Source organism: Crassostrea angulata, chromosome 7, assembly GCF_025612915.1.
Source record: "Crassostrea angulata isolate pt1a10 chromosome 7, ASM2561291v2, whole genome shotgun sequence".
In the NCBI taxonomy this organism is placed as follows: domain Eukaryota; kingdom Metazoa; phylum Mollusca; class Bivalvia; order Ostreida; family Ostreidae; genus Magallana; species Magallana angulata.
Window position 1 is genome coordinate 41,310,460 of NC_069117.1, and position 27,785 is coordinate 41,338,244.

At 32.2% G+C, this 27,785-nt stretch overlaps 1 protein-coding gene across 2 annotated transcripts; it reads right to left on the minus strand.

Annotated features, from left to right (window-relative positions):
• Nucleotides 1-769: 769 nt before the first annotated feature.
• LOC128191772 (sodium/bile acid cotransporter 7-like) lies at nt 770-27,724 on the minus strand. Of its 2 annotated transcripts, XM_052864055.1 has the most exons (11): nt 27,570-27,723; nt 26,923-27,005; nt 26,462-26,598; nt 25,977-26,052; nt 25,715-25,753; nt 25,122-25,157; nt 4,196-4,344; nt 3,318-3,418; nt 2,943-3,068; nt 2,461-2,611; nt 770-979 (listed from the first exon to the last, which is right to left on the minus strand). In XM_052864055.1, the coding sequence occupies exons 1-11, from the start codon at nt 27,670-27,672 to the stop codon at nt 955-957; spliced, it is 1,026 nt and encodes a 341-aa protein (XP_052720015.1). In that variant the 5' UTR covers nt 27,673-27,723; the 3' UTR covers nt 770-954. The 2 variants fall into 2 exon arrangements, with proteins under 2 accessions (XP_052720015.1, XP_052720016.1); XM_052864056.1 differs by lacking the exon at nt 770-979 and having other exon boundaries at nt 2,472-2,611; nt 2,943-3,054; nt 27,570-27,724.
• Between the last annotated feature and the right edge of the window lie 61 nt (nt 27,725-27,785).

The following is a 27,785-nucleotide window of genomic DNA, read 5'->3' on the forward strand; positions in this document are numbered from 1 at the left end:
ATAGATTACGTATATTCCTTAACATAAAATGAGATAGAACAACACTACCCCGCGGTTTCCAAAATAAAAGAAACATACCAAATGAAAGCAAAACATCTCAGTTTAATCAAAACCGCTGCTAGAATCCTATGTTTTTCCTTATCAAAAAGTTATTCATCCGGTTCTCGTAAAACCTTCCCAACTTTAATATAGTTTGCACGGAAAACGGCAAATTGCATCAAAACAACACACAACATGGGATTCTAGCAGCACTTTTCAATTTATGCATTGATCAAACTGACGATACGTATAAAATGTCAAGTTCAATATATACGGGGTAGTGTTGTTCTAGTCGGATTTTTATATCGTAAACAACGACAGAGGAAAGCCTGGCCGGGAAAGAAAAGCAAATTTACATACCTTTTAGCGAATGATTGATAAAACTTACATATCCCGCAGTATTTTGATGCTCAATTCTCAATAAATCCCACCACAATACTTTATTAGAGTTCTTAGATTAGTTATATTTTGAATATGTTTACAATGCTTCACACGGCATTCAACTTTTAGTCATGACGTCATCAATGTGTAAATCTACGTAATACAAACTTATTTCTGGAAAAAAAAGTGTCTACAGTATTTTTTATTTGTTTTTGATCTACGTTTCGTTGCTTAGATATTTGAATAAGTACATAATAACTAAGATTTGTGATTTCACGGAATTACATGTAACTCAGATTCCATATGCTTCCTTAACACCCCCGCGCACTGAATTGACAGTGATTTTACAGCAAAATAAATACAAATTTTACTGTAGCTTGCTTGTATTTTATTATAAATATAACAAATATTCAACAACTGTAAGAAATATTTGATAGCAAAATAAATAACAGTGTATATTTATTGCAGATTGAGGTAAAAGAAAAATGTCTTAGTACTGCAGGAAAAGCACAGCTCTCCCTTGGGTTTTTTATCCTACACGTGCTTGGCCATAGTATACCTGAAAAAAAAAACCCGATTTATTTAATGAATGAGAGTAGACAAACACTTTAATAGCTAGCTCTACTTATAAACAAAAACTCTTGTGAATTAGAGTCTTTTTGAGGCTTCATACAGTACCCGCAACGTTATTATTTACAATCCTATCCTATCGTATCGTGTATCAATCCTATCGTATCGTGCGTGTATATTGTTCTATCGTGCGTTAATTCTATCCTATCGTGCGTGTATACTGTTCTATCGTGCATTAATGCTATCCTATCGTGCGTTAATCCTATCAGGTTTATCGATTAATTTCAACAATTCTTCCGTTTATCCTATCGTGTTAATCGTTTTGTGCCTTTTCATAAGCAAGTAAATTTATTACTAAGTTGCAACTTGTTCGGTGCGCCGTATACGAATATTTATCGAACAAGAATTGTAAAATCCTATCCAACATTCCGTAAGGATACTAATTTTTAATTTTTTTTAGATCAAAATTAACCAATATTAAATGTAAATCATATCTGTTAACATTGAAAATGAAAAACGAAGTTCTAAGGAACAAGGTAACATATTTACATGTATATCGAATTTATTAAATCGTACGCAGAGTGTATAACTGCGTAAACATTAACTTTTATGGAATTTAATTTTGATGCATCTTATTTTACAGAAAAAAAACTATTTATGATATAATTTATATTTAATTAAAACCCGAGTAGTATTGTGAACCCGTTATTTTCCGTGTGATATTTGATTTCTGGCTGAAATCGGTAATCAGCTAGAGTGTGTCGTGATGAAAACAATGTTAACACATTGTACGCAGAATGTGTATCTGCGTAAATATTTATTTAACTTGACTGTAATAATTCGTTTTTAATGCATCATTTTCTTATAAAGAAAGAAATGTACTTATGATAAATTTTATATTTACTTTATACAAGAGTTGGATTTATATAATTAAACCCGCTATTTTCCGAGTGATTTAATCTCGGGCTGAAATATTCGCGGCGATCGGCAAGCGTGTTCGGTAATGAAAACAATTTTTACAAAACAAACAATTTATTGATCATTAAAGCTCATAATTCTAGTTGAAAAAAAATAATTGGTAATTTTTATACAATATAAATGATGCAGCGATGATTAACAACTCGGCAATTGTTACTAAAAAGAAATTCCACGTAAATCTTTATTTGTACGTTTTCTCTCTCAAATTCTGCCATTATCATTTTGTTCGTAAATATCGTTTAAAGCAATCATACGTTTATCATGAACATCGTTTATCCTTTCCTATCGTATATCAATCCTATCATATCGTGCGTGTATACTGTTCTATCGTGCGTTAATCCTATCCTTTCGTGCGTGTATACTGTTCTATCGTGCGTTAATGCTATCCCATCGTGCGTGAATCCTATCCTATCATTTATCTTGTAAAAAATAACGTTGCGGGTACTGTACATCTACATGAAATTGGAAATATTTTGGAAATATCAACCATACCTATTTCTACCCACAGAGTACATCCACTCCTTCAGTAGGGGGACCATGATCCCTCCCAGCAGGATCTGTGTGGGGTGGTACACCAGCAGAGGGACAGTTATAACAGAGAGACCTGGGTCACCACTGAACACAATCTTTATAATGGGTATGCCTGTCAAAAATTATACATGTGATCATATGACTCCAATACCTACTGTATAAATTTTTTTTTATCAAATTAATATTTTAAACTAATGCTAATGCGTATGCTGATTAACCATATATTAACAGTACATGTATATCAAATAGGGATGAAAAAATTAATTTCAATTCAATTTCAATGGGTAGGCTGTTGTAACATTTCATTCACAAAAGATGATCGAAGTTCAGAAACATTAATTGAAAACTGTCAAACTTGCCATATTGAGGGGGGAACAATTTATAAAAATTGATGCATAAATGTTGACAAATGTCTATGTCTGTAAATAATAACATTATTTTACCTAGAGTTAGTGATTTATGAGAGCTGCAGAACATCATGGCGGTGGTATCTGTTGGATGAAAGTCCAGCCAGGGCTGTGTTGTGATGAAGAAAATCAATCCCAGTAATGCACACTGCAGAATGACAACTGGAACATATTTATCAAAGATTAATACTGTTACTTTCTCTTACGGATATTTTCAAAAAAAAACTAAAAAAACATGCATTTTGGTAAAAAAAAAAAACCCATGCCGGTAAATCATTTGAATGCAATCTTAAATTAAATCAAACAACCGAGTCAAATTAAAACTGCCTTACTGCTGTATATACTTATAAAATTGCATCAGATTTTGGTGCTTATATTTTATTGTTGGAGGAACAAGTTTCAGGTACTCACTCAGGAAGACAATGGAGATCAAGCTGAGAAAGTCCAGGTGTGTGTCGGTCTGTAGGAAGGTATCACAGAACGTTGTGTAGATGATCAGTAACAGAATGGCACTGAAATATATTCATCTCATTCATTCTTCACCCTTATACACAGAAAAGAGTCTTAACCTTTAAATAGCTATTTTTTAATGAAACAGTATACCTAAGTCTTGTATTTGATTCATTTTGCCTTGACAAAATTTACTCAAAGAGACTAGAGAGAAATAACAGTGGTCTACACCCAATGAAGGCAAATTTAAAATTTGACTGGGGGGGGGATTTACCCTGGACTGTAGGCAGAATAACGTATTTTTCTCAAGATTTTTTTCTTTAAATACTGTAATATGTGTAATGAGACAGGCAGATATTTTTATTTTTTTTTATTTATTTCTATTGCAAGATTCATATACACTAAAATTGAGTTATTCCCCTTTTAATATTGACTTGTTTTCCCAAAGTACTAAACTCGGCGATTTCAAAAAAAAAAAAAGAAGCGCATTTAACTTTTGTTAAGATATCATGTAGATCGCAACTGTGCCAAGATGTTAAATCTGCAGTAAGTATTTCTAGCAATTAATCAATTGCATTTAATTAGGAATCCACGGTATGTATATTGCAGCACATCAATGACATTGCACACAAAGGAATACATGTATTGATATTGTGTTTTCTAATAGTAAATGGGTATGACGTGCACAATTTTCTTCAGTTTTGCAATTATGTGCATTAATTAAAGCATGCAGTGATGCTAAAAAAAACAACATGTATTGAATTAAAGCCATATCCATATGAGGTAAAACAAGTTATTGAAATGCAAAATTCTATATTTTATCGTAGTAATCTTGATACCTGCCTATGGTCCCAAATGGAATAGGGTTTCTCTCTAGCCACATTCTGTGTCGTCTCCTAATGGCCTGACCCAGACAGAGGGGTAGAACCACGGTCAGGGACAGCTGTAGGAAGATGGAGGTCACCGGGACATCCACCGCTGACCCGACCTACATAGATCAATTTTATACAATGTCAGGTATTGCATTAACTATTTAGGGCTTTTCGACTTTCGGTCGAAAAGACCTATTGTTATTCTGATGTTTTATTATTAGGGCTTTTCGACTTTCGGTCGAAAAGACCTATTGTTATTCTGATGTTTTATTATTAGGGCTTTTCGACTTTCGGTCGAAAAGACCTATTGTTTTTGTTCTGTTTTATTATTATTATTTTTCTTTTTCTCGACAGATTTTCCGTCAGCGATTTTTTGAAAACTGAAAGGATTTCAGAAATAACTATGCAATAGTCTTATAGCATTTTTGAATGTCACCAGTATGTAAGGTTTTGGATTTCCGGTTCCGGTACTTCCGGTTTACACAAGCAAAATACTAGAAATTAAATGAATTAATATATTGTTTTTATTTTTAAAGGAAATTCGTTGTAATTTTAGAGTTAGATCAACCATGTCGAGTTGTTTAAAAAGTAAACCGGCGGCGAGTTTCTATCTCTTATCAGTTTTGAGATTTTAGGCCTCCAACTTGAGAAAAGGGGGGATGAAAAAATAAAAAACTCAGAAAAGCTTAGGAATGTTCTAAGACGGATATATATTGTTCAAATAGAGGTAATTAAGATATATTCCAAGTTTCATTGAAAAGTATTGAATACTTCCGGTTTTATGAGCCGATGAAAATTGTCTATGGGAGTTTCTATGTTAAATTGAATTCACGCATGTAACGTTTTCTCAAACAGTTTTCAAGCAAATATTTTTATATTTTGTATTTGCAATTAGGGACCTAATGCGCAGACTGGAAAAGGTCCTGGGAAAAAAATTCCGAAAAATAAAGGACCTGAAGGGGTCAATATTGAAAACGGCTCTTTAGCTGTAACTTTTTTATTGTTTATCTGATTTTCAAAATCTGTTCGGTTTATAGTTCAGAATAAAGAGTAAAATATAAAAAATATGGTCCGAGGGGGCACTTTTTGACTCCTTGTAGGGGTTTTAAGGGTCTGAAAATGATAACTTCATCACAATTCAATTTTAAGAGTTATCTCGCTTTGCTCAATAAATGATTAGGATAGATATTGTTTAAATAGACGTAATTAAGATATATTCCAAGATTCATTGAATAGTATTGAGTACTTCCGGTTTTATGAGCCGATGAAAATTGTCTATGGGAGTTTCTATGTTTAATTGAATTCACGAATGTAACGTTTTCTCTAATAGTTTTTAAGCAAATATTTTTATATTTTGTCCTTGTAATGAGGGACCAAATGTGCAGACCGGAAAAGTTGTGAGGAAAAAAAATCCGAAAAATAAGGGACCTACAGGGGTCAGTATTAAAAACAGCCCTTTAGCTATAACTTTTTTATTACTCATCCAATATTCAAACTCTTTTGAGTTATTAGTTTAGAATAAAGAGTACAATTTAAAAATCATGGTCCAAAGGATCACTTTTTGACTCTTTATAGGGGTTTTAAGGGCCTAAAAATGATAACTTTATCACATTTCAAAAAAATTAAAATTCAAGAGTTATCTCGCTTTGCTCAATGACTGGTTAGCATTAAAGCTTTTGGCATAACAAAACTCTTGAATCTTAAATGAGTACTTTCTTATATATGAATTTTTAGAACTTTTATTTCAGGAAACAAACGATACAGTTGGATAAAAAAATTCTGAAGTTGTCTTTCTTTGGGCATTTAATTTCTTAAATTTTAACGTGTGGGTATATGCTCATGATATTTTCCTAATTTTGAATATACAGATTCTGAGAGAAAATATGATAATTTTAAATAATGGGTTTTAAGGGCTGTCGAAAAGCCCTTCCTTTTTGTTGGAGACAAAAATAGGTCTAGTTATTAAGGTCTTCCGTTTCCAACGGAAGACCTTATAGTGATTGTTAGGTTTTTTCTTTCTTTCTTTCTTATTATTATTATTATTATTTTTTTCCCCTTTTTGTATCGTGAATATCTCAGAGATGTCTGGATAGATTTTCCTAAAATTTTTAGTGATGACTGAAATGAAAAAGATCTAGAAGTTTGTGATTTGTGTTTTTTCTTAACTCATTTCCGTTTGTCCGTTTCCTGTCCCGCAACGAAAAGCTTGTCACCTCGAGAACTCGAAAATGGTAAAGACTTGAACATCCAAAATTTTTTGGGATGATATACCTATAGCTGTAGATGTGTTTAAACTGTTTTGTTTTGTTCGTCGTAACTTCCGGTCGTCACCGGAAGTACTTCAAAAAATATTATTTTTACGTTTTTAATTTCTTTTCCATAGAATAAATATATAAGTATAAATCTATGCAAATGTTATCTACGCGATGTCAAATCAGCAAAAAAATTCTACTTCCGGTGAGATATCTCAATTATCTCAGGCAGCTTTTTTAAAACACATTTTGTACCCGCGAGATCTTAGAAACTTTATGTGATCAAGACACGAAACTTTTCTGGATGATAGATATTTGATTGAAGATGTGTTTAACCGGTTTTATTTTGTCTTCCGTCACTTCCGGTCCACACAGGACAAGTTCAAACAAATCGACCTGTTCATCAGTTTAACTGTTTTCTTCGATATTTTGAGTAAGATAGATTAAGAAAAATGTACAAAAGGCAAGTATACAAGAAATATTAAATACAATTTACATTGAGCACTTCCGTTTGTCCGTTTCCTGTCCCGAGACAAAAAACCTTATTTCGACGAGATCTCATAAACGGTGACGTCTTGAACAATGACACTTTTTGGGGTGATAGACCTATGTATGTACATGTGTTTACACTATTCTGTTTTGTTCGGCGTAACTTCCGGTCGTCACCGGATTCACTTGAAAAAAAACTACTTTTACGCATTTAATTCTTTTGCCATTGAATAGATAAATAAGTATAAATCTATACATAGGTTATCAATGCAATGTTATATCAACTAAAAAATTCTACTTCCGGTGAGATATCTCAAATATCTCAGGTAGCTTTTTTGAAACACATTTTGTACAAACGAGTTCTCAGAAACTATAAGTGATCAAAGCACTGTTCATGGATGATAGATGATAATACAAACAAATCATGTTTTTAACAAGTTTAACTGACTTTCTTGGGTGTTTTATCTAGCCTGATAAACAGTGATGTACGCTAAGCAAATGTGAGAGAAATACCAGCTTTTGTTTTTTTTTAATTACTTCCGTTCGTCCGTTTCCGGTCCCGAGACAAAACTATTGTTTCAAAGAGATCTAAGATTTGGCAGAGACGTAAACAACCAAACCTTAAGGAAAGATTGACTTATGATTGTACAAATGGTGAACATTTTTGTTTAGTTTGGCGCTACTTCCGGTCGTCCCAGAAAGTACTTCAAAAATTGATTTCTTTTTCATTCTCGTTGTTTTACATGTAAGTAACGTCTGGATATATCATTCACAATAATTATCATATCCACTTTTTTTTTATGTGTGAGAGAAGCAATGTCTTACAGTTAAATTGATACATGTTTATCAAAACGGAAGACCTTTTTGTTGCTTTTGCAACAAGTGTCTAGTTATTAGGGCTTTTCGACTTTCGGTCCAAAAGACCTATTGTTATTCTGATGTTTTATTATTATTATTATTATTATTCTTTTTCTCGACAGATTTTCCGTCATCGATTTTTTGAAAACGGAAAGGACTTCAGAAATAAGTATACAATAGTCTTATAGCATTTTTAAATGTCACCAGCATGTAAGGTTTTGGATTTCCGGTTCCGGTACTTACGGTTTACACAAGCAAAATAGTAGAAATTAAATGAATCAATATATTGTTTTTATTTTTAAAGGAAATTCGTTGTAATTTTACAGTTAGATCAACCATGTCGAGTTGTTTAAAAAGTAAACCGGCGGCGAGTTTCTATCTCTTATCAGTTTTGAGATTTTAGGCCTCAAACTTGAGAAAAGGGGGGATGAAAAAATAAAAAACTCAGAAAAGCTTAGGAATATTCTAAGACGGATACATATTGTTTAAATAGATGTAATTAAGATATATTCCAAGTTTCATTGAATAGTATTGAGTACTTCCGGTTTTATGAGCCGATGAAAATTGTCTATGGGAGTTTCTATGTTAAATTGAATTCACGCGTGTAACGTTTTTTCAAACAGTTTTCAAGCAAATATTTTCATATTTAGTATTTAAAATAAGGGACCTAATGCGCAGACCGGAAAAGGTCCTGGAAAAGAACTTTTGAAAAATATGGGATCTGTAGGGGTCAGTATTAAAAACAGCCCTTTAGCTGTATCTTTTTTATTATTCATCCGATTTTCAAACTCCTTTAGGTTAATAGTTCAGAATAAAGAGAACAATTTAAAAATTATGGTCCGAGGGGCCAGTTTTTGACTCCTTATGGGGGTTTGAAGGGCCTAAAGATCACAACTTGTTTAAATTTCAAAATTATTTCTTGGAAGAGTTATCTCGCTTTGCTCTAAGAATGAGGAGCACATATACTCTTAGCATACCAAGTTTTGCGTCCAAGGAATGAATACTTACTTTGGAATGATTTTTTGAAAATATTCTTCTGAAAATTACAGGTGTAGCTACTTGTTAAATTCTGGAGTTATCTTTCTTTTCACACTGCAGTACTCATAAATTCCCATTTAAGCAACTGGTTATACCGAGGCGTTTAGAAAATTTGGAAATAGACTAGAGATATTTTTTTTGACACTTTAAATAAAAAAGGGAAACTGGGGCTGTCGAAAAGCCCTTACTTTTTGTTGAAGACAAAAAAAGTTCTAGTTATTATTATTTTTCTTTTTCTCGACAGATTTTCCGTCAGCGATTTTTTGAAAACGGAAAGGATTTCAGAAATAACTATGCAATAGTCTTATAGCATTTTTATATGTCACCAGTATGTCAGGTTTTGGATTTCCGGTTCCGGTACTTCCGGTTCACACCAGCAAAATAGTAGAAATGAAATGAATCAATATATTGTTTTTATTTTTAAAGGAAATTCGTTGTAATTTTAGAGTTAGATCAACCATGTCGAGTTGTTTAAAAAGTAAACCGGCGGCAAGTTTCTATCACTTATCAGTTTTGAGATTTCAGGCCTCAAACTTGAGAAAAGGGGGGATGAAAAAATAAAAAACTCAGAAAAGCTCAGGAATGTTGTAAGACGGATATATATTGTTTAAATAGATGTAATTAAGATATATTCCAAGTTTCATTGAAAAGTATTGAGTACTTCCGGTTTTATGAGCCGATGAAAATTGTCTATGGGAGTTTCTATGTTAAATTAAATTCACGCATGTAACGTTTTCTCAAACAGTTTTCAAGCAAATATTTTTATATTTTGTATTTGCAATAAGGGACCTAATGCGCAGACCGGAAAAGGTCTTGGGAAAAAAATTCCGAAAAATAAAGGATCTGAAGGGGTCAGTATTAAAAACAGCTCTTTAGCTGTAACTTTTTTATTGTTTATCCGATTTTCAAAATCTTTTCGGTTTATAGTTCAGAATAAAGAGTACAATTTAAAAAATATGGTCCGAGGGGGCACTTTTTGACTCCTTATAGGGGTTTTAAGGGTCTGAAAATGATAACTTTATCACAAATCAATTTCAAGAGTTGTCTCTATTTGCTCAATAAATGATTAGGATAGATATTGTGTTAATAGACGTAATTAAGATATATTCCAAGTTTCGTTGAATAGTGTCGAGTACTTCCGGTTTTATGAGCCGATGAAAATTGTCTATGGGAGTTTCTATGTTAAATTGAATTCACGCATGTAACGTTTTCTCAAACAGTTTTTAAGCGAATATTTTTATATTTTGTACTTGTAATGAGGTACTAAATGCGCAGACCTGAAAAGGTATAAGGAAAAAAAATCCGAAAAATAAGGGACTTGAAGGGGTCAGTATTAAAAACAGCCCTTTAGTTATAACTTTTTTATTACTCATCCGATTTTCAAACTCTTTTCAGATATTAGTTTAGAATAAAGAGTACAATTTAAAAATCATGGTCCAAAGGGCCACCTTTTGACTCCTTATAGGGGTTTTAAGGGCCTGAAAATGATAACTTTATCACATTTAAAAAAAATTAAAATTCAAGAGTTATCTCGCTTTGCTCAATGAATGATTAGCATTAGAGCTTTTGGCATACCAAAACTCTTGAATCTTAAATGAGTACTTTCTTATATATGAATTTTTAGAACTTTTATTTCAGGTAACAAACGATATAGCTGGATAAAAAATTCTGAAGTTGTCTTTCTTTGGGCATTTAATTTCTTAAATGTTAAGGTGTGGGTCTATGCTCATGATACTTTCCTAATTTTTAATATACAGATTCTGAGAGAAAATATGATAAATTTGAATAAGGGGTTTTAAGGGCTGTCGAAAAGCCTTTCCTTTTTGTTGGAGACAAAAATAGGTCTAGTTATTATTATTCTTTTTCTCGACAGAATTTCCGTCAGCGATTTTTTGAAAACGGAAAGGATTTCAGAAATAACTATACAATAGTCTTATAGCATTTTTAAATGTCACCAGTATGTAAGGTTTTGGACTTCCGGTTCCGGTACTTCCGGTTCACACAAGCAAAATAGTAGAAATTAAATGAATCAATATATTGTTTTTATTTTTAAAGGAAATTCGTTGTAATTTTAGAGTTAGATCAACCATGTCGAGTTGTTTAAAAAGTAAAGCGGCGGCGAGTTTCTATCTCTTATCAGTTTTGAGATTTTAGGCCTCAAACTTGAGAAAAGGGGGGATGAAAAAATAAAAAACTCAGAAAAGCTTAGGTATGTTCTAAGACGGATATATATTGTTTAGATAGATGTAATTAAGATATATTCCAAGTTTCATTGAATAGTATTGAGTACTTCCGGTTTTATGAGCCGATGAAAATTGTCTATGGGAGTTTCTATGTTAAATTGAATTCACGCATGTAACGTTTTCTCAAACAGTTTTTAAGCAAATATTTTTATATTTTGTATTTGCAATAAAGGACCTAATGCGCAGATCGGAAAAGGTTCTGGGAAAAAAATTCGAAAAAATAAGGGATCTGAAGGGGTCAATATTAAAAACGGTCCTTTAGCTGTAACTTTTTTATTGTTTATCTGATTTTCAAAATCTTTTCGGTTTATAGTTCACAATAAAGAGTACAATTTAAAAAATATGGTCCGAGGGGGTACTTTTTGACTCCTTATAGGGGTTTTAAGGGCCTGAAAATGACAACTTTATCACATTTCAAAAAAATTAAATTTCAAGAGTTATCTCGCTTTGCTCAATGAATGATTAGCATTAGAGCTTTTGGCATACCAAATCTCTTGAATCTTAAATGAGTACTTTCTTATATATGAATTTTTAGAACTTTTATTTCAGGAAACAAACGATATAGTTGGATAAAAAATTCTGAAGTTGTCTTTCTTTGGGCATTTAATTTCTTAAATGTTAACGTGTGGGTATATGCTCATGATATCTTCCTAATTTTTTATATACAGATTCAATGAGAGAAAATACGATAAATTTAATTAAGGGGTTTTAAGGGCTGTCGAAAAGCCCTTCCTTTTTGTTGGAGACAAAAATAGGTCTAGTTAGGGCTTTTCGACTTTCGGTCGAAAAGACCTATTGTTTTTGTTCTGTTTTATTAGGGCTTTTCGACTTTCGGTCGAAAAGACCTATTGTTTTCGTTCTGTTTTATTATTATTATTCTTCTCGACAAAGTTTCGTCATGGATTTTTTGAAAACGGAACCGAAAAATAAAAATTTAATATTAGATTCTTTTAGCAATTGTTTAGTTCTCCCGTATGTCCCTTTTTGGACTTCCGGTCTATATACTTCCGGTTTACACATGTAAAAAACAAAATATTAAAAGGACCTTTGTATCTATTTTATTTTTTTTATTATAAACTATGAAATTTTGGATTTAGATACTTCATAGTTTGATATACAAAATTGTAAGCAACAACTTTTTTCTATCTCTTGCTGTTTTCGAGATATTAGACTTCAAACTATGAAAAAAGGGGGGATGAAAAAAGTAAAAATTGAAATAACCACCAAATTTGTTAAATGAGGAATGGGAAATGTTAAAACTGTCATAATTATCATATATTTAAAGCTTCGTTTGAAACCATTGAGAACTCCCGGTTTTATAAGTTGATTAAAAATCGTCTATGGGTGTTTTAATGTTAAACTGAATTCACGCGTGCCACGTTTTCTCAAAGAGTTTTCAAGTAATTATTTTCATAATTAATTTTTATAATGAAGGACCAAATACGGAGACCGGAAAAGGTTTTGGGATTAAAATTTTGAAAAATAAGGGATCTAGAGGGGTCAAAATTGAAAACAGCCCTTTAGCTGTATCTTTTTTATTTTTCATCCGATTTTCAAAATCTTTTCGGTTAATAGTTCAGATTAAAGAGTACAATTTAAAATTTATGGTCCGAGGGGCCACTTTTTGACTCCTTATAGGGGTTTGAAGGGCCTAAAGATCATAACTTGTTTAAATTTCAAAATTTTTTTTTGGAAGAGTTATCTCGCTTTGCTCTAAGAATGTAGAGCACAAATACTCTCCGCATACCAAGTTTTGCGTCCAAGGAATGAATACTTACTTTGAAATGATTTCTTGAAATGAATTCTTATTTAAGCAACTGGTTATACCACGGTGTTCAGAAAATTTGGAAATAGATTAGAGATGTATTTTTTTTTGACACTTTAAATAAAAAAAAGGAAACTAGGGCTGTCGAAAAGCCCTTACTTTTTGTTGAAGACAAAAAAAAGTTCTAGTTATTAGGGCTTTTCGACTTTCGGTCGAAAAGACCTATTGTTTTTGTTCTGTTTTATTAGGGCTTTTCGACTTTCGGTCGAAAAGACCTATTGTTATTCTGATGTTTTATTATTATTATTATTATTATTATTATTATTCTTTTTCTCGACAGAATTTACGTCATCGATTTTTTTAAAACGGAAAGGATTTCAGAAATAACTATACGATAGTCTTATAGCATTTTTAAATGTCACCAGTATGTAAGGTTTTGAACTTCCGGTTCCGGTACTTCCGGTTTACACAAGCAAAATAGTAGAAATTAAATGAATCAATATATTGTTTTTATTTTTAAAGGAAATTCGTTGTAATTTTAGAGTTAGATCAACCATGTCGAGTTGTTTAAAAAGTAAAGCGGCGGCGAGTTTCTATCTCTTATCATTTTTGAGATTTTAGGCCTCAAACTTGAGAAAAGAGGGGATGAAAAAATAAAAAACTCAGAAAAGCTTAGAAATGTTCTAAGACGGATAGATATTGTTCAAATAGATGTAATTAAGGTATATTCCAAGTTTCATTGAATAGTTTTGAGTACTTCCGGTTTTATGAGCCGATGAAAATTGTCTATGGGAGTTTCTATGTTAAATTGAATTCACGCATGTAACGTTTTCTCAAACAGTTTTCAAGCAAATATTTTGATATTTTGTATTTGCAATAAGGGACCTAATGCACAGACCGGAAAAGGTCCTGGGAAAAAAGTTCTAAAAGATAAGGGATCTAAAGGGGTCAATATCAAAAACGGCCCTTTAGCTGTAACTTTTTTATTGTTTATCCGATTTTCAAAATCTTTTCGGTTTATAGTTTGGAATAAAGAGTACAATTTAAAAAATATGGTCCGAGGGGGCACTTTTTGACTCCTTATAGGGGTTTTAAGGGTCTGAAAATGATAACTTTATCACATTCCAAAAAATTAAAATTCAAGAGTTATCTCGCTTTGCTCAATGAATGATTAGCATTAGAGCTTTTGGCATACCAAAACTCTCGAATCTTAAATGAGTACTTTCTTATATATGAATTTTTAGAACTTTTATTTCAGGAAACAAACGATATAGTTGGATAAAAAATTCTGAAGTTGTCTTTCTTTGGGCATTTAATTTCTGAAATGCTAACGTGTGGGTTTATGCTCATGATATTTTCCTAATTTTTAATATACAGATTCTGAGAGAAAATATGATAAATTTAATTAAGGGGTTTTAAGGGCTGTCGAAAAGCCCTTCCTTTTTGTTGGAGACAAAAATAGGTCTAGTTATTATTATTTTTCTTTTTCTCGACAGATTTTCCGTCAGCGATTTTTTGAAAACGGAAAGGATTTTAGAAATAACTATGCAATAGTCTTATAGCATTTTTAAATGTCACCAGTATGTAAGGTTTTGGATTTCCGGTTCCGGTACTTCCGGTTTACACAAGCAAAATACTAGAAATTAAATGAATTAATATATTGTTTTTATTTTTAAAGGAAATTCGTTGTAATTTTACAGTTAGATCAACCATGTCGAGTTGTTTAAAAAGTAAAGCGGCGGCGAGTTTCTATCTCTTATCAGTTTTGAGATTTTAGGCCTCCAACTTGAGAAAAGGGGGGATGAAAAAATAAAAAACTCAGAAAAGCTTAGGAATGTTCTAAGACGGATATATATTGTTCAAATAGAGGTAATTAAGATATATTCCAAGTTTCATTGAATAGTATTGAATACTTCCGGTTTTATGAGCCGATGAAAATTGTCTAAGGGAGTTTCTATGTTAAATTGAATTCACGCATGTAACGTTTTCTCAAACAGTTTTCAAGCAAATATTTTTATATTATGTATTTGCAATAAGGGACCTAATGCGCAGACCGGAAAAGGTCCTGGGAAAAAAATTCCGAAAAATAAGGGACCTGAAGTGGTCAATATTGAAAACGGCTTTTTAGCTGTAACTTTTTTATTGTTTATCTGATTTTCAAAATCTTTTCGGTTTATAGTTCAAAATAAAGAGTAAAATATAAAAAATATGGTCCGAGGGGGGACTTTTTGACTCCTTGTAGGGGTTTTATGGGTCTGAAAATGATAACTTCATCACAATTCAATTTTAAGAGTTATCTCGCTTTGCTCAATAAATGATTAGGATAGATATTGTTTAAATAGACGTAATTAAGATATATTCCAAGTTTCGTTGAATAGTATTGAGTACTTCCGGTTTTATGAGCCGATGAAAATTGTCTATGGGAGTTTCTATGTTAAATTGAATTCACGCATGTAACGTTTTCTCTAATAGTTTATAAGCAAATATTTTTATATTTTGTCCTTGTAATGAGGGACTAAATGTGCAGACCGGAAAAGTTCTGAGGAAAAAAATTCCGAAAAATAAGGGACCTGCAGGGGTCAGTATTAAAAACAGCCCTTTAGCTATAACTTTTTTATTACTCATCCGATATTCAAACTCTTTTGAGTTATTAGTTTAGAATAAAGAGTACAATTTAAAAATCATGGTCCAAAGGGCCACTTTTTGACTCTTTATAGGGGTTTTAAGGGCCTAAAAATGATAACTTTAAACACTGTGCCGGATAATTATGCCAGTGCCAAGGTGGCATTTTTGCACCCGCTTAAGATGCAGTTTCGAAAAAATCCAAGTATACCAAATGATAGACCATTGTCTAGAGAGTATATAACCACTTTTGTTTTTAGTGTGTTTCACCTGACAGGTGAGATATTTACCTTTAAAAATCAATATCCCATCGGAAATTGATAACTCCCATAGGAGAATTGACTCTCCTACAGGAAATATTGACAATCCTATAGGATTTTTTAAAAGTCCTGTAGGAATTATATTTCCTATTGGAGAATGGTAATTCCTGTAGGAATTTGATTCAGACATGTAGTTTTCCTATAGGATATTAAGTTTTCCTATCGGATTTTATCAAATCCTATCGGAATTGAAATTCCTATAGGAAGTTCTTGTATTCCGATAGGAAATTTCAAATTACCTATAGGAATATTGATTTTCCTATGGGAAAAATTATTTTCCTATAGGAATTTATTTTTGAAAGGTAAATATCTTACCTGACAGGTGAGATACACTGATAACAAAGGTTGTTTTAGACTCCTGAAGCAATGGTCTATCATGTGGCATATTTGAATTTTTCGATATATGCAGCTTAAGCGGGTGCAAAAATGCCACCTTGGCACTGGCATAATTATCCGGCACAGTGTTCTTATCACATTTCAAAAAAATTAAAATTCAAGAGTTATCTCGCTTTGCTCAATGACTGGTTAGCATTAAAGCTTTCGGCATAACAAAACTCTTGAATCTTAAATGAGTACTTTCTTATATATGAATTTTTAGAACTTTTATTTCAGGAAATAAACGATACAGTTGGATAAAAAATTCTGAAGTTGTCTTTCTTAGGGCATTTAATTTCTTAAATTTTAACGTGTGGGTATATGCTCATGATATTTTCCTAATTTTGAATATACAGATTCTGAGAGAAAATATGATAAATTTAAATAATGGGTTTTAAGGGCTGTCGAAAAGCCCTTCCTTTTTGTTGGAGACAAAAATAGGTCTAGTTATTATTTTTCTTTTTCTCGACAGAATTTCCGTCAGCGATTTTTTGAAAACGGAAAGGATTTCAGAAATAACTATGGAATAGTCTTATAGCATTTTTAAATGTCACCAGTATGTAAGGTTTTGGACTTCCGGTTCCGGTACTTCCGGTTCACACAAGCAAAATAGTAGAAATTAAATGAATCAATATATTGTTTTTATTTTTAAAGGAAATTCGTTGTAATTTTAGAGTTAGATCAACCATGTCGAGTTGTTTAAAAAGTAAAGCGGCGGCGAGTTTCTATCTCTTATCAGTTTTGAGATTTTAGGCCTCAAACTTGAGAAAAGGGGGGATGAAAAAATAAAAAACTCAGAAAAGCTTAGGAATGTCCTAAGACGGATAGATATTGTTCAAATACATGTAATTAAGATATATTCCAAGTTTCATTGAATAGTATTGAGTACTTCCGGTTTTATGAGCCGATGAAAATTGTCTATGGGAGTTTCTATGTTAAATTAAATTCACGCATGTAACGTTTTCTCAAACAGTTTTCAAGAAAATATTTTTATATTTTGTATTTGCAATTAGGGACCTAATGCGAAGACCTGAAAAGGTCCTGGGAAAAAAATTCTAAAAAATAAGGGATCTGAATTGGTCAATATAAAAAACGGTCCTTTAGCTATAACTTTTTCCTTGTTTATCCGATTTTCAAAATCTTTTCTGTTTATAGTTCAGAATAAAGAGTACAATTTAAAAAATATGGTCCAAGGGGGCACTTTTTGACTCCTTATAGGGGTTTTACGGGTCTGAAACTGATAACTTTATCACAATTCAATTTCAAGAGTTATCTCTCTTTGCTCAATAAATGATTAGGATAGATATTGTTTAAATAAACGTAATTAAGATATATTCAAAGTTTCATTGGATGGTATCGAGTACTTCCGTTTTTATGGACCGATGAAAATTGTCTAAGGGAGTTTCTATGTTAAATTGAATTAACGCATGTAACGTTTTCTCAAACAGTTTTTAAGCAAATATTTTTATATTTTGTACTTGTTACGAGGGACTAAATGCGCAGACTAGAAAAGGTCTGAGGAAAAAAATTCCAAAAAATAAGGGACCTGAAGGGGTCAGTATTAAAAACAGCTCTTTAGCTATAATTTTTTTATTACTTATCCAATTTTCAAACTCTTTTCAGTTATAAGTTTAGAATAAAGAGTTAAATTTAAAAATCATGGTCCAATGGGCCACTTTTTGACTCCTTTTAGGGGTTTTAAAGGCCTGAAAATGATAATTTTATCACATTTCAAAAAAATTAAATTTCAAGAGTTATCTCGCTTTGCTCAATGAATGATTAGCATTAGACCTTTTGGCATACCAAATCTCTTGAATCTTAAATGAGTACTTTCTTATATATGAATTTTTAGAACTTTTATTTCAGGAAACAAACGATATAGTTGGATAAAAAATTCTGAAGTTGTCTTTCTTTGGGCATTTAATTTCTTAAATGTTAACGTGTGGGTATATGCTCATGATATTTTACTAATTTTTAATATACAGATTCTATGAGAGAAAATACGATAAATTTAATTAAGGGGTTTTAAGGGCTGTCGAAAAGCCCTTCCTTTTTGTTGGAGACAAAAATAGGTCTAGTTAGGGTCTTCCGTTTCCAACGGAAGACCCTCTTGTTATTCTACGGTTTCTTTTTCTTTATTAGGGTTTTCCGTTTTCAACGGAAAACCCTTTTGTTATTCTACGGTTTCTTTTTCTTTATTATTAAGGTCTTCCGTTTTCCAACGGAAGACCTTATTGTTTTCGTTCGGTTTCTTTTTCCCTATTATTATTATTTTTCTTTTTTTTTCCAACCAATTTTGTGTACGCGATTTCTCTAAAACTACTCGACCGATTTACATGAAACTTTCAGGTCTGATAGCTAATGATCTGAACCTTATTGGAAATTTTTTTTAATGATGACGTCACTTCCGGTTTTGAGTTATTTACAATTTGACGATTTTCAGAGGGTCGGCTTGTCCAGGGGTAAACTCCTAAACGCTTTGAGATATTGAGTTCAAAATTTCAGGGATTGTAGACAAAAGGTTGTAGATCTGACATGTGGTATATATATTTTCCTGTGACCAAAAGCGCCGAAGCTCGCCCGAGCTCGAAAATTACAGTTAAAAAAGCGTCTTGATTTTTCGTGGTTTTCTTTCAATATCTTTTTCCTCGATAATATTTTGTTATAACATGTAGAACAAAAAATCTTTATAAAGCCAAAAGCTTTTATGTGAGATCAGGAAAAAGGGCCTATCCCTTCAAATAAGGGGCTGAGGGGGCTCTAAAGTCTTTAAATGATAACTTTTCAATGTGAAATATTTTGTGATACGTTATAGAAGCAGTTGTGTTCATTATAACGTTATCCACTTATACATGGCAATAATTTACTCCTATGTTACGTAATTAGGGATTTTAAGGGGCAAGAAGTCCAAAAATTTGATGCTCAATATCTCAAAATGGAGGAAAATTTTGAAAAGCAATATAGAACAAAAGATGCTCAAAATATTGAGCTTAACAATTTGCAACCATAATTTCTTTGTTATGCAGTCCCTAAAAGGAGTTGCAGGGTCGGCCCCTAAAACGACCCTCTCAAGATATCTCGAGAACGGTACAAAATTTGTAAACACTTGTTGAACAAAATGTGTTTGAATTGATTAGAGCTTTTATTTGAAATCATGAAAAAGGGGCTGGCCCTTCAAATAAGGGGCTGAGGGGGCTCTAAAGTCTTTTAATGATAACTTTTTACCGTGAAATATTTTGTGATACGTTATAGAAGCAATTATGTTCATTCTAACGTTATTCACCTACACATGGCAATCATTTACTCCTATGTTACATAATTAGGGGATTTAAGGGGCCAGAAGTCCAAAAATTTGATGCTTAATATCTCAAATTGAGGAAAATTTTGAAAAGCAATATTGAGCAAAAGATGCTCAAAACATTGAGCTTAACAATCTGCAACCATAATTTCTTTGTTATGATGTCCCTAAAAGGAGTTGCAGGGTCGGCCCCTGAAACGACCCTCTCAAGATATCTCGAGAACGGTACAAAATCTGTAAACACTTGTTGAACAAAATGTGTTTTAATTGACAAGAACATTCTTATGAAATCAAGAAAATGGGGCTGGCCCTTCAAATAAGGGGCTGAGGGGGCTCTAAAGTCTTTTAATGATAACTGTTTACCGTGAAATATTTTGTGATACGTTGTAGAGCCAATTATGTTCATTCTAAGGTTATTTACCTATACATGGTAATCATTTACTCCTATGTTATGTAATTAGGGATTTTAAGGGGCCAGAAGTTCAACACTTTGATCTTCAATATCTCTATATAGAGGAAAATTCCGGAAAGCAGTATTTAACAAAAGATGCTCAAAATAATGTGCTTAACAATGTACAACCATATTTTGTTTGTTATCTGGACCCTAGAAAGAGTTTTAGGACCGGATATCAGAACGATTTTTCCCAGATATCTAAAAAACGGTAACCAATTTCTAAACACTTATTAGCGGTACACAAAAATACCTTTTAATTAAAATGAATGAAAATGAGCTGATCCTTCAAATAAGGGACACCAAAGGGATAGATAGTCTTTCACCCATTACACTCATAGATTCCGCCTCCTTTACCGGATAAGTTTCGTTGACGAAGATCAAGAGTAAGGTCATTCCTTATTCTAAAAATCGGACGGAAGACCTCCTCGTTGCTCGCAACGAGATCGTGTCTAGTTATACTTTTTTTTCTTTTTCTGACTTTTTTGGAGCGTTATTTCTCAGAAACTATTCAACCGATTTACACCAAATTTTTAGGAGTTATAAAGCATCAATGTCGCTACTGATTATTAAAATTTCAAATGATTACGTCACTTCCGGTTTCAGATATGGACGATATTGTAAATTTTTAAGGGTCATTTTGTCCACGCATCTCCTCTGAAACTAATCATGATAAAAGCTTGAAATTTGCAGGGATTGTAGATGAATGTCTGTAGATTTCCCTCCATGCTTCCAATTGCGAAAAATGCGCAAGGCCTTGAAGCTCGCCTGAACCTGAAAATTAGCACCATATTTTTTTCACAAAATTTTCGCACATTTTCCGTGATATCTTTTGACGTATAAATATTTTGTTAAAACATGTAATGTAAAAGCTGTTTCAATTTGCACGGGCTTTTATTTGATATCAAGAAAAAGGGGCTGGCCCCTCAAATTAGGGGCCAAGAGGGCTCTAAAGTCTATTTGCAATAACTTTTTAGTGAACAATAATTTGTTATCAATTATAGAAGCAAAAATGTTCATTGTACAGCTGTTTATCTATACAGTGCCATACTTAAGTCATATATTACGTAATTAGGGGTGTCAAGGGGCCAGAAGTTCAAAACTTTGACCATTAATATCTGAAAAAGGAGAACTATTTTAAAAAGCAATGTAGAACAAAAGTTCTTCAAAATAATGTTCTTAACAATATGATACCAAAAATTTTGTTGTAAGTGGCCCCGGTAAGGGGTTAAAGGGTCGGCCCCTAAAATGCATTTGTACAGATATCTCGAGAACGGTTTACAATTCATGAACACTTGTAGAACAAAATATGTTTATATTAGCGAGACCTTTTATTTGATATCAAGAAAAAGGGGCTGACCCCTCAAATTAGGGGCCAGAAGGGCTACTAAGTCTTTTCATAATAACTCTTTTCTGACCAATAATTTGATAATAATCATCAAGCAGCAAAGAAGCTTTTATTAAGCTTAATTTAAAACCGAAACCCGTTTTAAAATCGGACGATGCATTACAGAGATATCGGGGTTTAAAAATTATTTTTTTTCCGGAAATTTTGATTCCGCGTCCTTGGTTTAAAAAATAGCGTTATGTTTAAAGTAAAATTAACTCGTACCAACAATAATTGTTATGTCGTACTTCAACACATTCGGATTTTTTTTGTTAAGTCGTTCTTGAAATCGGAAAGGTGTTTGTTAAGTCGTACTAAAAATCATTCGTATTTTGTTAAGTCGTACCAGGAATAATTCGATTTTTATATTTAAGTTACTCTTGTTATTGGTTTAAGAGCTCTGCTTCTTACAGGAACTTCCAGCTTTACTTCCGACATTAACGGAAGACCCTACTCGTTGCTTTGCAACGAGCTTTGCTCTAGTTATTCTTTTTTTTCTTTTTCTGACTTTTTTGGAGCGCTATTTCTCAAAAACTGCACAATCGATATGCACAAAATTTTCAGGACTGATAAAGCATGATCGGTGCTACATATTATTAAATTTTCAAATGATGACGTCACTTCCGCTTTCAGATATTGACGATTTTGTAAATTTTTAAGGGTCATTTTGTCCACGCATCTTCTCCAAAACTAATCAAGATAGAAGCTTGAAATTTTCAGGGATTGTAGATGAATGTATGTAGATGTACCCCCATGCTTCCAATTGTGAAAATTGCTGAAGGCCTCAAAGCTCGCCTGAACCTGAAAATTAGCACCAAATTTTTTCACGAAATTTTCGCACATTTTCTATGATATCTTTTGATGTATAAATATTTTGTTAAAACATATACTGCAAAAGTTGTTTAATTTTGCAAGACCTTTAATTTGATATTAGGAAAAAGGGGCTGGCCCCTCAAATTAGGGGCCAAGATGGCTCTAAAGTATTCTTACAATAACTTTTTACTGAACAATATTTTGTTATTAATTATAGAAGCAAAAATGTTCACTGTACAGCTGTTTATCTATTCAGTACAATACCTTAGTCATATGTTACGTAATTGGGGGTTTCAAGGGGCCAGAAGTTGAAAAATTTGATCATTAATATCAGAAAAAGGAGAAATATTTTGAATAGCACTGTAGAACAAAAGTTGTTTAAAATAATGTTCTCAACAATACAAATACTAAAATTTTGTTGTTGGTGGCCCCGGAATGGAGTTTAAGGGTCGGCCCCTAAAACATATTTATACAGATATCTTGAGAAAGGTTAACAATTCCTAAACACTTGTTGAACAAAATATGTTTATATTTGCAAGACCTTTAATTTGATATCAAGAAAAAGAGGCTGGCCCCTCAAATTAGGGGCCAAGATGGCTCTAAAGTATTCTTACAATAAATCTTTACTGAACAATATTTTGTTATTAATTATAGAAGCAAAAATGCTCATTGTACAGCTGTTTATCTATACAGTACAATACCTTAGTCATATGTTACGTAATTTGGGGTTTCAAGGGGCCAGAAGTTGAAAAATTTGATCATTAATATCAGAAAAAGGAGAAATATTTTGAATAGCACTGTAGAACAAAAGTTGTTCAAAATAATGTTCTTAACAAAATGATACCAAAAATGTTGTTGTTAGTGGCCCCGATAAGGGGTTAAAAGATCAGCCCCTAAAACACAGTTGTTTAGATATCTCGATAAAGTTTTACAATTTGAGAACACTTGTAGAACAAAATATGTTTAAATTAGCGAGACCTTTTATTTGATACCAAGAAAAAGGGGCTGACCCCTCAAATTAGGGGATTGAAAGGCTATTAAGTCTTTTTATAATAACTCTTTTCTCACCAATAATTTGATATTAATCATAAAGCAACAACGAAGTTTTTTTATGCTTAATTTTAAACTAAAATCCGTTTTAAAATCGGACGATGCATTACAATAATATTGGGATTTAAAAATTGAGTTTTCCGGAAATTTTGATTCCACGTTCTTGGTTAACAAAATAGCGTTATGTTCAAAGTAAAATTAACTCGTACCAAAAATAATTGTTAAGTCGTACTTGAACACATTCGGATTTTTTGGTTAAATCGTTCTTGAAAACAGGAAGGTTTTTGTTAATTCGTACTTAAAATCATTCGGATTTTGTTATGTCGTACCAGGAATAATTCGATTTTTTTTCATATTTTTATTATCGTTACCCTTGTTATTGGTTTAAGAGCATTGCTTCTTACAGGAACTTCCAGCTTTACTTCCGACATTAACGGAAGACCCACTCGTTGCTTTGCAACGAGCTTTGCTCTAGTTATTATTATTATTCTTTTTCTCGACAGATTTTCCGTCAGCGATTTTTTGAAAACGAAAAGGATTTTAGAAATAACTATACAATAGTCTTATAGCATTTTTAAATGTCACCAGTATGTAAGGTTTTGGATTTCTGGTTACGGTACTTCCGGTTTACACAAGCAAAATAGTAGAAATTAAATGAATCAATATATTGTTTTTATTTTTAAAGGAAATTCGTTGTAATTTTAGAGTTAGATCAACCATATCGAGTTGTTTAAAAAATGAAGCGCCGGCGAGTTTCTATCTCTTATCAGTTTTGAGATTTTAGGTCTCAAACTTGAGAAAAGGGGGGATGAAAAAATAAAAAACTCAGAAAAGCTCAGGAATGTTCTTAGACGGATATATATTGTTTATATGGATGTAATTAAGATATATTCAAAGTTTCATTGAATAGTATTGAGTACTTCCGGTTTTATGAGCCGATGAAAATTGTCTATGGGAGTTTCTATGTTAAATTGAATTCACGCATGTAACGTTTTCTCAAACAGTTTTCAAGCAAATATTTTTATATTTTGTATTTGCAATAAGGGACCTAATGTGCAGACCGGAAAAGGTCCTGGGAAAAAAGTTCTAAAAGATAAGGGATCTAAAGGGGTCAATATCAAAAACGGCCCTTTAGCTGTAACTTTTTTATTGTTTATCCGATTTTCAAAATCTTTTCGGTTTATAGTTTGGAATAAAGAGTACAATTTAAAAAAAATGGTCCGAGGGGGCACTATTTGACTCCTTATAGGGGTTTTAAGGGTCTGAAAATGATAACTTTATCACATTCCAAAAAATTAAAATTCAAGAGTTATCTCGCTTTGCTCAATGAATGATTAGCATTAGAGCTTTTGGCATACCAAAACTCTTGAATCTTAAATGAGTACTTTCTTATATATGAATTTTTAGAACTTTTATTTCAGGAAACAAACGATATAGTTGGATAAAAAATTCTGAAGTTGTCTTTCTTTGGGCATTTAATTTCTTAAATGTTAACGTGTGGGTATATGCTCATGATATTTTCCTAATTTTTAATATACAGATTCTGAGAGAAAATATGATAAATTTAATTAAGGGGTTTTAAGGGCTGTCGAAAAGCCCTTCCTTTTTGTTGGAGACAAAAATAGGTCTAGTATTAATTATTATTAACTATTATTAATTTAGAGAATGTATTTTTTATTATTATAACATCTCGGCTGTTAAATGGTAATTTAATATATGATCTATGATGCTTTGTCAACCCAATTACGGTAATACTCACTGGCCTTGGGGAAACTGTTTAGGTATGTGTGCTTATGTACAAATAATTGCAAAGAAACATTGCACAGCTTTAAACTTATATGAATGATCATGTTTTTTTTCACAGTATTTAGACAAGTCAAATACCCATCCTTTGTCAGTGAACTACTTGTTATATAAAATTAGATTACTTACAATCAACAATATCAAGGATGGTGTGATGAATATTCCCTACAAAATAATACATGTATTTAAATGTGAATACATGTAAAAGGAAACTGCTTAAATCATAATGTACTGGGATTTAGACACCAAACTGGCACAATTTACATGTATAATAAATTAGTTATACATAAAGTCATAAGTAAGAGTAAAATCATGACAAATATACTGTAAACGTATTACATTTGGCTGTGTATTTGTTTTAGCATTTTTCGCAGAAAGCCGCTTCTGCTAAATAAATACATCGCTATATGCCATTCCTATAAGTATCAAAATAGACACATTTAGAAATACTCCAAATCAAATCCATGCTGACTTGTTGAAATATAATTTTCTGCCAAATATTGTACATGCAAAATATAACGTTTACAGTAGTCTTTGGATTTATAAATGATTTCGGAAAAGCTGTATGTGGCATGATCATTTGTCAGTAAGAGTAAATTTTATTGTTTGTTTCTACAAATTCATAAAATAATGAAGTGTACATGTGTATTTATGTTCGTATTCTTATAAATTTGATTCTTTAACTTGTTTCTACCATTTTTAATTTTCCCTACAATACTCACCAAAAAGCTTCCCACAGCAGAGTTAAATATTGCTGCAGCCTAAAATAGATATGTGAGGAGGTTCATGATAGAACATTACAATTACCTTTCTGTACTGTACTGTAGATTTGAGGTTATAATGGGTGTTGCCATAAGCAACTGCATGTATTTGTTCATTTTTACACGTAGGTCTTTAAATTGATCTTATTTCAATTTCACCGTACCTTTATCAATTATCACTTAAATGACAAAGCAAATTTAAGAGAACAACTATCCTTTTTACCTCATTCCCAGACACTGTTTTTGTTAATATGACGGCTGATGACACTGGAGGAGGCATGCATCCCAATACCAACAGTCTGAAAAGTCAACCAGAGTTCAGTGACACAAACCCACCACTGCTATTGCCCAACCTCTCTCTATTGAAAAGGCTGTTCATGACATAATATGAAAGATTCACAAAAACATCATTCCAGACTTATATATGGATGCTTTCATTTTTCATTGTCAATGCATGTACCATTGCACACTGCTAATTAAAACTATATATGCATGTGTGGTTACTTGAAATATCTGTTAATAGATAGAATAAGATTACGGTGAATGAGAAAATGCATAGAATTCAGTGTTTTGACCCCCCCCCCCCCCCCTCATGTAGATCCTAAATACCTGTTTACCAGCTGTCTTAAAAAAATGAATGCAGATGACAATAGTACACAATGCGTGTATGATACCTCTTAGTTGATTTTCTTTGTAATATATATTTACCCTTGTAGGAGGAGTTTGTCAAATGGCCCATCATTCATCAATGATACAAGAAGATATATCAGTGAGGGAAAGACAATGAATGTCCATCCTTGTATAAAGAAGTGCACTTTGAACTGCACCAGAGCTCTCCTTAGATCCTACAACAGAAATGAACTTAATAATTAATGCAGTACATGTACATTATATATAGTTACTAGCTTGTCTGTACAGATGACTATACTGCAAATAAAGGGTATAGCTCTGTACATCTTGACAGGGACTGTCATGACTGTGCATTAATATCATATTTCTAAGCAACCGTTTTTAATTGTTGTTTGAAATATAATGATTAATATAACTACATCTGATAATTGTAAATATGTAAAGGTGATGTGTAATTAGATGAAAGATATAACTCTCCTTATAAATAAGACTTTAGATGTTGAAAATTAAATTGACTTGGAAAATGTATCTATATATACCTCACTTCGAAGTGAAATTCCACTGTTAAAAAATATGATGGCTACAGCGAAAAACTTGACTGTTATTTCTGGTCTCAGGATTCCTTTACAAATATAAAAATCATAATTATAGAGTCATGCATGTAACAATATCTCTTCATTTTGATCATGCTTTTCAATTAATTTTGGAATTTTTTTTTTAGATATTGCGCTGGTATTTGGGTATTTTCATGGATGTTGAAATATTAATATGATGAGTATCACACATATATTTATATTGTGCAACCCAAGCACCTGGGATATTGAGTATTGTGTAACTTATTATCCATGAAAATTAATATTTAAACACAGAGACATAAATAACATCATTTCCGCTAAACACCTGCGTAAATTGTGTCTTAAATAAACTGAAAAAGAACATGGCATTTTATTGGATAGGTGGGATCGACTTACGCTGACCTAACATGTTTTATAATAATTTTAATTGTAATTTAGCATGGGAGACAAAGGTGATAATTCATTACGTAACAGGTTTAATTTGTTTACATGTCAAATCAGAGACTGTCCCTGGCCATGTTGGCATGTGTCTATGCCGTGGCCAAATACAACGTGTTATTTCGTTATATTGCTGGAAATTAACTGTTTTGAATTGTAAATAGATTTACGACCTCCTCTAGCTCCAATACTTGGCGCAATGCTTGCAAAACAAATCACAATCAAGATGCCACAGAGAAACCAATTAGTTCGAATAAATTGTGCAACAATTATCATTGCTTTACCGGAACTTATCCCAACAACTGCTTTTATCCACCTGCGCTAAAGGAAAAATGAGAATGATTTAAATAGCTTCCACAATTTTAAGTATTGACCCCTTTTTGTTTAAT